The sequence below is a fragment of the Solea senegalensis genome, linkage group LG19 (assembly GCF_019176455.1).
Source record: "Solea senegalensis isolate Sse05_10M linkage group LG19, IFAPA_SoseM_1, whole genome shotgun sequence".
NCBI classification, from domain to species: domain Eukaryota; kingdom Metazoa; phylum Chordata; class Actinopteri; order Pleuronectiformes; family Soleidae; genus Solea; species Solea senegalensis.
The window spans coordinates 9,521,651-9,534,809 of NC_058038.1; the positions used below are offsets into that span (position 1 = coordinate 9,521,651).

At 39.6% G+C, this 13,159-nt stretch overlaps 3 protein-coding genes across 5 annotated transcripts in view; 1 reads left to right on the forward strand and 2 right to left on the reverse strand.

Moving 5' to 3' along the window:
* gjc1 (gap junction protein gamma 1) overlaps positions 1-13,159 on the reverse strand; it is a 797,916-nt gene that overhangs the window by 687,030 nt on the left and 97,727 nt on the right. The window lies entirely within an intron of this gene.
* dcaf7 (ddb1 and cul4 associated factor 7) lies at positions 2,011-6,025 on the reverse strand. Its single transcript, XM_044050483.1, has 7 exons — positions 5,654-6,025; positions 4,515-4,673; positions 4,285-4,396; positions 4,082-4,200; positions 3,777-3,986; positions 3,499-3,616; positions 2,011-3,276 (listed from the first exon to the last, which is right to left on the reverse strand). The coding sequence occupies exons 1-7, from the start codon at positions 5,789-5,791 to the stop codon at positions 3,104-3,106; spliced, it is 1,029 nt and encodes a 342-aa protein (XP_043906418.1). The 5' UTR covers positions 5,792-6,025; the 3' UTR covers positions 2,011-3,103.
* ccdc47 (coiled-coil domain containing 47) lies at positions 6,800-12,607 on the forward strand. 2 transcript variants are annotated; one of them, XM_044050455.1, is made up of 13 exons: positions 6,800-6,922; positions 8,257-8,558; positions 8,684-8,785; positions 9,480-9,654; positions 9,768-9,889; positions 9,970-10,035; positions 10,346-10,447; positions 10,535-10,645; positions 10,768-10,853; positions 10,948-11,006; positions 11,094-11,203; positions 11,285-11,452; positions 11,938-12,607. In XM_044050455.1, the coding sequence occupies exons 2-13, from the start codon at positions 8,268-8,270 to the stop codon at positions 12,016-12,018; spliced, it is 1,473 nt and encodes a 490-aa protein (XP_043906390.1). In that variant the 5' UTR covers positions 6,800-6,922; positions 8,257-8,267; the 3' UTR covers positions 12,019-12,607. The 2 variants fall into 2 exon arrangements, with proteins under 2 accessions (XP_043906390.1, XP_043906389.1); XM_044050454.1 differs by having other exon boundaries at positions 8,260-8,558.

Here is a 13,159-nt window from a genome sequence, read left to right on the forward strand (position 1 = left end):
TCTAAAACATGCAGGGCAGTGGATTGAGAAACACTGACATACATATTATATTCACGTATAGTGGAAGAAGACACTGGGGAACTGATCTGCTGTTACGTATGAAGCAGCTGCTGTGTCACATTCTCCTCTTATTACAGATCAGTTTACTTCCTGTCATCATTTCACACCCACAAGCTTGATTACATCTGCTGCCTTCATTACTTTCACCTGTGTTCTTTTAGCCACACCTGTGGATTTATACGTCAGTTCTCTGGCAGTTTTTCCTCTTTAGCTTCCGGTGTATGCCCCTAGTTTTCTGTGACTCTGTCTTTAGCTTTGTGGGTTTTTGTACCTTTGCTTTATTTATCAGTTTTCTGTCAGTTGTTTCAACTGGACTACACTAGTAAAAATAAAGAGGTTGTACTTTTCCATTGTGTTATGGGAGCTTTTAATTATGTAACCATTTACTTCATCCTCCACTGGAAACCACTGCTAATTTGTTGTGATGATTAACCAGTCTGGTGTGAGTGCTCACAGAAAAAAGCCTGCTAAATGTGGGGAACCAAATGTGAACATTAATCCTGGCTTTTGTTTCAAACTTTGAGTCAGGTAATTGAGAGGGGAACATTTAATGGCACAATTTGTTTGTGCATGACACAAGTACATGTCCGATGCCGAAAGGACTATGCAGTGGTGAACCTCGATGATAAAGCATTTAGATACTGATCAAAAAGTGTATCCTCATAATTGTGACATTATTTTGCGACAGTCTCTGAAATACTTTCGTTATTATATGCATGTTTATATTCATACAGCTATCTTCAGTATTTGGTTGAGTATGAGAAGCTGCAAATAGGAATGGGACAACACTTTATGCTCCATTTCATTTAATCCTTGATGAGACCAAAAATATTGCTTAATTTGGCAGGAATGGGACTTTTTATTTAATTGTTTTTCCCTTTCTGTTGATTCAAAGCCACCTTGTGTGATTTTTGTTATTTTTCTATCTCTGGTCTTTGTGGATAGAAACAATACATCATTTGTATGCTGCATCCCTTATCTGAAATCTGGCTGTCAATCATTACCATCAGACCTGACTTAGGGAGCATTTGTGTTTATACACTGATGCCACAGGGGTGGGCACAGGTAAGAAGCATTTATCCTGTCAAATTGCTAAACGACTGAGTTTTCAAAACAGCAGAATTCACATCTGAATTTTTCATGGAAGTTTCTGTGTTTTCAGTCGTACTTCAACCAGTTTGCAGCTGTCTCACTTTACAGGAGCAATGTTGCTGTTGCCTCTGTCTGTTCTGACTTATAAATAATCACTTACATCACTGGTTGGCACAATATCTAAATACTGCTATCTTGAGAAATACAGAGTTGTGTAGAGCTGATAGGTTTAATCAATGACAGTGGTTTGAATGGAATATGGGGTGCGTGGGTTCTCTCCGGGTACTCCGGCTTCCTCCCACAGTCCAAAAACATGCAATGTGGGGATTAGGTAAATTGGACACTCTAAATTGACTGTAGGAGTGAGTGTGAGAGTGAATGGTTGTTTGTCTCTAGTTGTGTGTGGCCCTGCGATGGACTGGCGAACTGTCCAGGGTGTACCCTGCCTATCGCCCGATGTAGCTGAGATTGGCACAGCACCCCCCGCGACCCTCTGGTGGAGGATAAAGCAGTTAGATGATGACTGACTGACATCAAGACTGGGGTCACACAGTGGTGTAGTGGTTAGCACTCTCGCCTTGCAGCGAGAAGACCCGGTATCGAGCCCTGGTTGGAACAAGGGCCTTTCTGCATGGAGTTTGCATGTTCTCCCCGTGTGTGCGTGGGTTCTCTCCGGGTACTCCAGCTCCCTCCCACGGTCCAAAACCATGCAATGTGGGGATTAGGTAAATTGGACACTCTAAATTGAACATAGGAGTGAGTGTGAGAGTAAATGGTTGTTTGTCTATCTGTGTGTGGCCCGGTAGATGATGACTGACTGACATCAAGACTGAAGAGACACAAAGTAATACAATGACATGTTTGTTCCTAACACACTGAGGAATACAATTTATTAGAGCAAATTCAATAATAAACTTTATGAAAAAAGCTACAACATGAACACTTGGCTTACCAACATCTTTAAGTTGATATATTTATATGTATGTACATTTTGCCTTGTAATGACATGCTACAAGGACATGACCCTTTAAGTATTGGAAAACAACAAAAAAAGAGGCAGACAGACACAGTCAGAAAGATGTTTCACCCTCCTCATTTCACAACTCACTCTCTAACACAAAGAAAATGAAGCTTTCCAAGCACAGTCTTCTACAGATTAAAAAAAAAAAAAAAAAAAGAAGAGAATAATCTGGGAGCTAAGAGACTGAAAAACATTGCTCTGGTAGGTTCTCAGTGCTGCTGTACATGGCTGCCTCACAACATCAGCAGCCAAACTTAAACACACAGACACCACTGCAGTGACAATATGAAGCCCTCTCAGGTTATTTTACAATTTTTAAAGTTGCGCAGGTCACACGTTTGAGCCTGAATACAATTATTTGGAGAGAGGTTAGTGGGCACACACGCATTTCAAAAATTTAAAATACCACAGAGTGTATAATAGACTGATCTTTGAATCAGCAATAATATGGTATGAGTCCACAAGAAGGTTACAACATATTCCTACATATTAAAGAGGTCATCTGCCACCTACAGTAGTTTGTATCAACCTTAGTACGTCAAAGAGATGAAACAGACAACATTTAAACCCTTCATGATAATCTCACATCTGGCTGAAATCACACTGATAAGTAGAAAAAGGCGACTTTCAAAGACAACGGCTCAGAGTTCAAACCTTCTCATTGCTGCTGTGCAGATGCTGAACACTACCTTGTGAGCAAAATAAATAAGAGTGTAAAGACATATAGAAGAATAGAAGAAGAATGGCATAAAGACATGGAAGAAAATGTAAAACGGGTTATTGTGGCGCATCTATGCAATACTCAGAACACCTTCACACAGTTCAGTCGTGACCTCATCCTCATCTTGAAATCAGAGGGATAAGAAGAAAAAACAAGTCCAAATCTGAAAGCCAGCGCTCCTTCTCCTACTCATGGAAGTGTCCATAGCTTTAGACACGCAGGATCTCCAGGCAGTTGTTGTAGCAGATGGCGATCCAGTCTGGCTGTGTGGAGGCCCACTGCACGTTGTTAATCTCTCCTTCAGCAGTGTAGGCTAGGATGGGATCCTCAATTGCCCGTGGCATCTGCTGAATATCCCAGATCAGGGCCTGGTGGTCATCAGCTGAGAGGGGAAGACATGCAGATCATTAAAAGAAATATACAATGCCGAATTAAATTAACAACATTGCCTCCTTCACTTAAAAGATGCTAATCTGTTAACATGGTATTAAACTTCCAACTGGACTTCATGGGTGGCATTTTAACTGCAACTGGTCAACCTCCAATAAAACTGCACCTTCTGGCATTCGAGCAGAACATCACATTCATCTGACCATCTGCTTACCTGCAGTGCAGATGTGACATGACGAGTGAGGAGCCCAGGCGATGCCGTTAACACAAGCACGATGGTTGTTCAACCGAGCCACTGGTGTGCATGGGACGCGTACATCCAGGATGACCACCTATTACACATAATAATAGATCAGAATGATAGCTGTGGTTTGGAGCTTTTGGCCATTTCATGATCTTTCCCTAGTTGGTAGATTTTGTCTTTCTTGATAATTTTGTAAAGACACTGTTGTATCCATAAAAACCATAAAGTGCACTTGCTGTTGAACTCACCTCCATGCCGTCCATGGCCATTGTGGCCAAATAGTTGGGGTCCTGCTTGTTCCAGCAGAGACGGAGAAGTGGGTGGTGCTGAGGGTCTTCATAGATGATGGTGCTGTGTTCCAGGTGTCGCAGATCAAACATGCGGACAGACCCATCAGCTCCCACAGAGGCAAACATATCTCTACCACCTCCTGCACGGCTAAATGCAATGTCATACACCTGAAAATACACAGAAACACATCAAATGTACTATTCGTTCAGGATGTGTGCACAACCACAATTCGCACTTTTTGCTGTGTGGACACAAAACAGACCTCTTTGTCGTGAGCAATCAACTGAGTTTTCACATGTCCAGACACCAGGTTAACTCGTCCTAGCACCTGACCAGTCTCCAGGCCCCAAATAGTACATGTGGTGTCAATGCTGGATGTGCCTGCAAAATGAATCAACTGTTCAGAAACACAATTTTTTATACCAATCCCACTTCATACAGCAGACCACACAGTAAGGTTCTTACCAAGCAGATTGGGATCAACTTCATTCCAGTCAAAGGAGGTGAGTGGCGCGCAGAAATCTGAGTTCTTATTGTTATTCAACAAGCATTCAAGGCGTGTTTCTGTGTCGCTGACCTGCAAAGTAGTTTGGTCAAAGTAAAAATGACCAATGTCATGTCAGCATGACCATTTCACTACTACCATCTAATCAATATGAAGCAGAACTAATGTTCATGTTCATCAGATAACCTACCCTCCAAATGCGCAGGTAGTCTCCACTGGTGGCCAACAGGTCTGGATAAACCCCCTTAGTGTCAGGGATCCACATGATCTTGGTGGTGGGGTAGGGATGGTCAAACGTGTTCCTGCATACAAACTCGGAGCTCTCCTCCTCCAAACCCACCAGCTGAACCTGAGCAGGACAAAATACACATCACTTCAGCCTTAATCAAGAGCCAAAATGACTGTTTACAGGACAGGCAGGACTGGATATAGAACTGGCTGTAAATAGAAAGATACCGAGGGGTGTAAAAATGCAAAACCAGAAACAAAGTGGGTACTGGTTTTATTTTAAACATTTCTCTCACATTTATCCTGTCCAAAATAATACTAATATATTTTTTTCATTCATAAATGTTTTAAACATTTTTCAATGTAAACAGACAAAGCCATCTGTCCATAATCGAAGTTATTAATGTAAATTTTCTGAAAGCTTGCAAATGCAGAGAAAACTGATTTAATAATGGTACTCATGTTACCAAATCATTATCTTACTACTGGGGAATGTAACGCCATATTATAATATTTCAAAAACATAATATCATCTTTACAACGAAATTATTTATGACGGGAAAAATACGATCTCTTCTTGTGACACTTCAAAATAAAACACCGGAAATAGACAACATTTCCAAGTCCATCGACCGATATATTAACCATTTTTCTCATTTTCGGTTATCCCGATGATCAATCATTCAATCAATGTTTATTAACACTCACAGGGTACCCACGGTGCTTTACACGGCATTTAAAATGTTGGAATGCGATCAGTTACATAAAGATAAACATGAGAGGAAAAGAAGGCTGTTACGCCGCAACTAGGTGGTAAAAGCCATAATCAATGAATACGTTTTGTGATTTGATTCAAAAAAGTGCTAGGTCAGAAAAGAAATTCAATGAGTGCTTTTTATCGCGATGATGTTGTGTCTGTCTCCCTCACATGACGTCTATTTACACACGAGTGAGTGGTACTTTAGTATTACTGGTGAATGACAACAAAACTGTAGTTATCACGCTTATGTATGGCGCAGAACAACTAGCACTAGCATTAGCTCGCCAACGTTTCCATCTTTAGCCTCGTTCAATAAATAGACACATCCACTCGCGACGCACCTTGTTGTTGTATTCCTCTACAAAGCTTCCCAGTGCCAGACGAAAGCGCTTGTCGGGGCGGACGCTCCAGTTCATCGCGTATACCGTCCATGGCGCCTCGTATTTGTAGATTTCTTTTCTTTTGCCGTGGAGCGACATCCTCTCGAACTGCAGCTAGCACGCTAGCGTTAGCTAACTGCGAAATAAGTAGTCGTCTAAGCTAACTGTTACCCGCTACGTAAACTTAAAAGAACAAGTATCAGCAGACGATTTGTCGAGAGGCACTTGATCGCGAAAACCTTGCTCTGGAGCGAGATTTCTCACCACTTTACTCAACAAAGAGTTGCATTGCTTCGATGTGCTCCATAAAAATGTCAAGTTTATCCCAATGAAGGAGACTTCCGCTTGTTTGGTTTTCCAAAGTAAAACTACTACATTTGTTTTCTTTTTTTGATTCAATTTCAACAAAACAAACTGCTGTTTTGATAATAAACAAATACACACATGAACACATTTTATTTATAAAAATCTGGCTAATCATTGATTACAATTAAATGAGTTAGCCATTATAGCCAAATATTTATCTGAATATACTAATTTTCTGAAGAAATGTTCATCTTTATTTTATACACATGACAAATATTTACAGAAATGATAAACTGTGCGAGCATTCTATAATTTAATAATAATTTAATTTGAATAATTTAAGGGTAGGTAGGTATGAAAGGTACATAGATAATTGAAAGTGGGTGTGAACACTTCCGGTAGAATTCTCATTAGAAAATGTAGTTTTTGGTTTCTTAAAAGATTTTGAATTATACCTTAAGACAATATCTTCAATTGAAAACCAAACGGCTGTTAGGCCTGTAGATTTTTGCTCATATAAAAATAAATAAATAATAATTTTGTTTTTCTCATGTCCCGATCTAATCCCTAGCTTGACTGTATCTGCTTATTTATGTTTTAAATTATGTTATTTGAATACGTATGTATTGCTTTATTTTATTCCTAAATTGTGTTATTGCCTGTGTTGGTTTGTTTTCACTCTGTCACATTTATTTTGTTTGTCAAGTTTAACATAAAACAACAACAAAGCAAAAACACTTCCGGTAGAAACATTCACAAATAAAACAGTTCGCGAGGTCGTGGTCACGTGATCTCAGTCAGTCGTGTACCTCCTGCCGTGAGACTTTTACATTGAAAGGACAATCCTGTGCCTGTCGAGCTACAAGGACAGTTCAGGTCACTCCGGCTCAGTCAGCGTCACTTCTACTGCCACTAGTTCTCAAGGTGAGGCGAGACAGCTATTTCACATTGTTTGATTTCAACTCCTCTTCCACGAATCGTATTACACATACGAACGACGGCCTTCCGTTAACGAGCATAGGTTGGGTGCTAGCTACAAGGTGCCATGCTACTTAGCCACTGTTAGCGCGCTAATGCCAGATTTGCTAACAGCTAATAAAGTGGGTGAGTGTTGGGGGGATGGGTCTGGCACTGTTAAATGGTTCTGACCAGCGCTTTAATCCCACATTTGTCACTGATTGTGTTCACGGAGTTAGTTTTGACTCAAAGAATGAAATAAAGACCAACACTATCTTCATGTCAGCCTGTTAGCAAGCGTAGCGTAAAGGTCTGGTCGTCGGCTGAAGTTAGTCATGGTGGTTAATGGTTGAATATTTACCGGCTTTGACCACGTATGATATAGCTACTTAAGTCTTAGCCTATTTCCTAAGCACTGTGTCACACTTCGTCATCAACTCTATCTGTCACACTATATTTTGATTAATTGTTCCTTTGAGTCTATGACAACTTGAAATGGCTGAAATTCCCTTTAAATTTTAAAACGGCACGGGTGCACTAGAGCTTATTCCCCAGTTAGTTAGGTCTGTTGAGGTCTTCCTCCTTTGGGGGTTGTTTATCACGTGAAATCTCATTGTGTGAGCAGGGTCTGGTTTGTTGTCGTTACCCATCAGTTTAAACTGATACTGCCACATGTCATAACAGTACTTGGTAAACAAGACTTGAGGTGATAAACTGTAGCAGGTTAAAATTATTGCCAGACTTACGATGTATACTATATAATCTTTTAAGCTGCTGTAGGTCACTATAATTTTAGGGCATTCTTTTGCAAGTGCAAGTCTACTAATGTCTGGTGTGACTTTCTTAACCTATGATTTCCTTTTTTTAGAAGTCAGTGTTATTGTATTTGTGTCTAACTGTATTTGACAATTTCCCTGTCGCTTTTTGGATCTTGAGTTCATAATTTGTTTTGGTAATTGATTTTGAACGTGGTTGATCATTGGAAAATAAGTATTTGCAACAACAACAGAAGGACAGAAAGCCCCATTACATCATCTCTAACACAGGTTAATCACACATATTACACTACATGCAGAACTGCAATTACAAACCAGTAGCCATTGACTCAAAGTTCCCTGTGAGCAATACTGGATTTTTTTCCCCAGACTACTTTATTTATTGATGTCTATCAGGATATGAATAGAATTTCATCAATTAAGATAATATGTTTTTAGAAACCATTTATAACCGCTAGCTTTAAACCCCAGATTGATGTTTTTCAGTCTTCAGCCCCTTGGTCACCCTGCTTTTCCACATTCAAGCAGGTCCCATCATGCGAAGTGTGTATCTCCTGCTTCCCGCACTGCTCCTCCTCCTGGTCCTTCCTGTCACAAGAGGGCGATACAATGAAGACTTTGATGATGGAGAGGACCTGGCTGACTTCGATGACAACGATTTTGCTGAGTTTGAGGACATGAATGAGGATCAACCTGCTGAGACCGAAACTGCCCCTCCACCTCGTATGTCACAGTCATCACAGCCAGAAGAAGAAGAAGAAGATGAAGATGAAGCCACTGTGGAGCTAGAGGACGGCCAGGAAGGTTTTGAGGACTCGGAGACACAGGTATAGTACCTTCTATCACTGTTTACAGCTTAATTTTTAGTTTGTACAATAAATTATTATAATGATATTTTATTCATTCATGCATGATCTGAAACAAAACTAATATCAATTTAATGTTTCCACAGGATCAAGATATGTACAGCAAATATGACCAGGAAGAGTTTGAGGGGATTGGAGACATGGAGAAGACAGGCCACTCTATGAAAGACCCTCTTATAATCCACACGGTAAGCTGGTCTTACTGCTAAAAGCTTCTCAGAATCCGGACTGAAGGTTTTTTTTCCACTGATGGTTTGGGTGTGTTGTGTAATGCTAATTAAATGGTATCATAATAATAGTAACAAAGTCACTAAAACATTTTCTTAATCCAAAAGTTCATTTGACAAAGTTGAGTTTTTGGATTCCCCATTTCATGGCTTTACTAATTAGTTAATACATTTCATTTGTTTTTATTTTTGAAATAAAGCAAATTAAATAAAATTGTATTTGTATAGTGTCAAATCACAACATACATTATCTCAAGGCACTTACACGATTTATGGAAAGAAGAGAAACCCAACAGTTCACAATAGGCAAGCACTTGGCATCAGTGGAGAGAAAAATGGATTTAAGTGCAGACACATAATGCAGATTGGAGACACAGACCATTAGTGTTGTCAAATTAATGTTTATTTTAGCAATTTTGTGTCATTTAGTATTTTTAAACAAAACAATCCACCAAAACAAATCAGCATAATGTATCTGCCTTCAGCACCCATTGATTTCAAAATATTGGCATCAACATAGGCCGTGGAAAAACTTGTCTGTCTACCTCTAATTAGATTCATGTACTTTATTTAAACTGTTGCCATGGAAATGTGACAATGGTATCAGTGAAAGTGTAGGCTTTACTAACTTTTGCTAACCTGCTGTTTTTTGTAGGTTCCTGCACATCTGCAGAACAGCTGGGAAAGTTACTACATGGAGATCCTGATGGTGACTGGCCTGTTGGCCTACATTATGAACTATATTATTGGCAAGAACAAAAATAGCCGCCTCGCACACGCCTGGTTCAACTCACACAGAGAATTACTAGAGAGCAACTTTGCGCTTGTCGGTGAGTGGTTTTACCGCTGTGAACCGTTTATGAAATGCAGCTCATGCACTTGTGCTCTTCTCCCGAGTCGTAGCTGAATATCGTAATTTTTACATTTTCACCCATTTGTTAAGGTGACGATGGCACCAGTAAAGAAGCTGTGAGCACTGGGAAGCTGAACCAGGAAAACGAACACATTTATAACCTGTGGTGCTCTGGACGTGTGTGCTGTGAAGGCATGCTGATCCAGCTCAAGGTATGGACATTGTGGTATCACCTGTTTGAGTGCATTGTTTAATTATAGAGTCATGCAGTATATTTTGTGTTTTACTGCAGTTTCTTAAAAGGCAAGACCTGCTCAACGTTCTGGCCAGGATGATGAGGCCTGCCTGTGACCAAGTGGTATGTACCAGTCCCCCCCAAAACCTTTATTTGGTGTCAGAGCATGACGATTATATACAAATGAACATAATTAATACACATAAAAATTAATTGAAGAATTTAAGCATGTTATACAATAACACTTCACAAATTTTAAATGTATGCATTTGTTATTTTGCCTGAATTGATTTAATTGATGTAGAATTGATTATAATCAGATCCATACACTCTTTTGAAGTGTAATGTGAAGTACAGCTATTTTGGACTATATACTTAGTAGAAATGCAGAAACACTTTTTCTAACCCACAACATCTGTTTATTGGTTTGCAGCAAGTCAAAGTGACTCTTAATGATGAGGACATGGACACATTTGTGTTTGCTGTGGGCACCAAGAAGGCCATGGCCAGACTTCAGAAGGAGATGCAGGACTTGGTAAATATATTATCATATACAAATAAATGTATTTTAATGCTACATTTGATTATCTTATAGTTCATAATCCTGGTTCTTTTTCCATAGTGTGAGTTCTGCGGGGACAAGCCAAAGTCTGGGGCCAAGTATGGGCTCCCAGAATCTCTGGCTATTCTAAGTGAGATGGGTGAGGTCACAGATGGAGTGATGGACAACAAGGTGAAGTCTGGCTCTTTATTCTTATGTTGCATGTAGCATTATTACGACATGCAATTGCAGAGTCTGAGACAAGGCTCCCTGTTTAAGGTTCAACCTCATTACAACATTGATTTTCTTTTTAGATGGTTCATTATGTCACTAACCATGCTGACAAGATTGAGTCCATCCATTTCTCGGACCAATTTTCAGGTCCAAAAGTTATGCAAGAGTGAGTATTCACTTGATCTTTTTTGTCTTTTTAATCACAAGTATTTAATAAATGTTTCCTACATGGTGCTAAACTTTCCTGTGTCTTTTGTCAGGGAGGGTCAGCCCTTAAAGCTGCCTGAAACCAAGAAAACGCTGCTGTTTACATTTAATGGTGTGTATTTTGTCTTGCCTCTAGGACATAACCTAATTTTACTAATGTGTTTTATGTATATTAAGTATATTTTGTGTGCTTGTGTAGTGCCTGGCATGGGAAACACCTCTCCCAGAGACATGGACGCACTGCTTCCTCTCATGAACATGGTGATCTACAGCATTGACAAAGTCAAGAAACTCCGTCTCAACAGAGAGGTGAGCAGGATTCAAATGCTCATTTTTGCTCACTCCAAGTGCAACTGTGACTCACTTACTTTTTCCTCCCTGTATACTCAGGGCAAACAAAAAGCTGACAGAAACCGAGCCCGGGTGGAGGAGAACTTCCTGAAACAGACTCACGCTCAGCGTCAGGAGGCAGCTCAAACTCGCAGAGAGGAGAAGAAGAGAGCTGAAAAGGAGAGGATCATGAATGAGGAGGATCCAGAGAGACAACGCCGCCTGGAGGTTAGAAAGAGAACATTTTAAGACATACTTTGAATTACTTTTTGAAATTATGTTTATTCACTTTCCCAGGAAGAGAATCACTCTGTGTAACGGTAAATATGTAGCTGGATTCAACAACCTGTCGACCAGCAGCTCCAAATTTAAACGACACCATAAATGTTTGACATTTTAAAAGCACTATATGTGCTGGACAGCCAAGAACTGATCTGGCCTGCTTTGTGTCAAAAACCTAAATCAGCCTACTGAAGTCAGAAATCAGTCAGATCCTTTTTTCTGATATTGAATGCATGTATTTTGACCAGTATCGGACTGACATTGTATCACATTGCCTCTCCAGACATATAGATTTAGAGTTGCTGGTTGACGTGGCTAACTGGCTGCTGGTTGTGTTAATCCTCATCAAGCAAGTGACAAAATGATTTCCCTAACTGGCAAACTATAACTTTATAACAAAACCCAATTAATACATTAATTTTTCTTTGCAGGAAGCAGCTCAGCGACGTGAGCAGAAGAAGATTGAGAAGAAGCAGATGAAGATGAAGCAGATCAAAGTGAAAGCCATGTAAACACCACCACAGGGATCGGGATACAAGCACACATGAAAGTCGTGCGCAACTCAGTTTTCTTCAGCTTCTTTCACCACAACTCTAACTCACCTTCACTCCAGTTCCAAACGGACATCCTGTGCCTCTGGGTGTGTCAAGCTTAGCCATTTCTGTGGCCATCTTCTCCATTTGGTGTGGCTAAACCCAATTGACTGTGTCTGAACTGTCTGTGACAAATGAGAGGGACTTTTTCTGCCATCAAATCTGTAACCACAATTCATGCAAAGATATTTTTTTCTTTTTCTCTGGAACTGTCTTCTCAAAATTATTCAAAACTCTTTTTGAAGCTGTGGAGCTCAGTGAGCTTTTTAAACCCAATCTGTTAAGAAGGAACACACTGTTTATATTTGAGAGTCATTTTAAAGAGAATGAAAGCATTGCTGTTTCATTGGAAAGTTATGTTTATTAATATAATTTTTTTTATTTTATATCTGCCATGGTTTGGTTTTGTGCAGGCTGTTTCTAATGAATATCTAAGCAAACATAATAAAGTGCACCGAAGTCTGTTGGAAAACTGTATGTTCTCTAATAAATGAATTGTTTTACTAGGCAGTTGGTGGTCTCTGGAGTGTGGGGTATTAAACAGAAGTGTGCAGTGTAGATAATGATACCAACAGATATCAGTAGTTAAAAGAGTGAGGGTCCATAACGGGCACCAAAATGGGTGAGGCTGAATGCTAAATTTAACTTGAAGTGTGTGTCAGCAGTGTTGGCACTGGGTTTGGTTACATCAGCGTGGTTATCCATTAACAAGCTGAAATGTATATATTTTTTAAGTAATATAACACAACTTGTGATCTCATTGGGAAATATGAAGATACATATTTATTTTATTATCCATAGTTAAAAATTAGCAATTCCTCTGCACACAAAACATTGGATATTGCCAAGAAATAAACTGAACTAACTTCAAAATTCTAAATCAGGTGGGCTGAACTGAATTACATTTAGCCTACACAACTGTTGTAATCCGGAGCTTGAATGAAAAAGATGACAAAGTATGATCCAATTTCTGTCATTTGGAAATTACTGGCAGACACTTAAATGTCACTTGAATGCCTAGATACACCTGTATCACATCAATGCAGCCAGCCTAAAATGA

What these genes read in the sequence shown, in the direction of transcription:
- dcaf7 (XM_044050483.1), bottom strand. Translation starts at nt 5,791, where the DNA reads ATGTCGCTCCACGGCAAAAGAAAAGAAATCTACAAATACGAGGCGCCA. An exon ending in TGATTGCTCACGACAAAGAG is followed by an intron (nt 3,987 to 4,081) that starts GTCTGTTTTGTG and finishes GTGTATTTTCAG; the next exon opens with GTGTATGACATTGCATTTAG. An exon ending in ATGTCACATCTGCACTGCAG is followed by an intron (nt 3,277 to 3,498) that starts GTAAGCAGATGG and finishes TTCCCCTCTCAG; the next exon opens with CTGATGACCACCAGGCCCTG.
- ccdc47 (XM_044050455.1), top strand. Translation starts at nt 8,268, where the DNA reads ATGCGAAGTGTGTATCTCCTGCTTCCCGCACTGCTCCTCCTCCTGGTC. An exon ending in GGTCCAAAAGTTATGCAAGA is followed by an intron (nt 10,854 to 10,947) that starts GTGAGTATTCAC and finishes GTCTTTTGTCAG; the next exon opens with GGAGGGTCAGCCCTTAAAGC. An exon ending in AGAGACAACGCCGCCTGGAG is followed by an intron (nt 11,453 to 11,937) that starts GTTAGAAAGAGA and finishes TTTTCTTTGCAG; the next exon opens with GAAGCAGCTCAGCGACGTGA.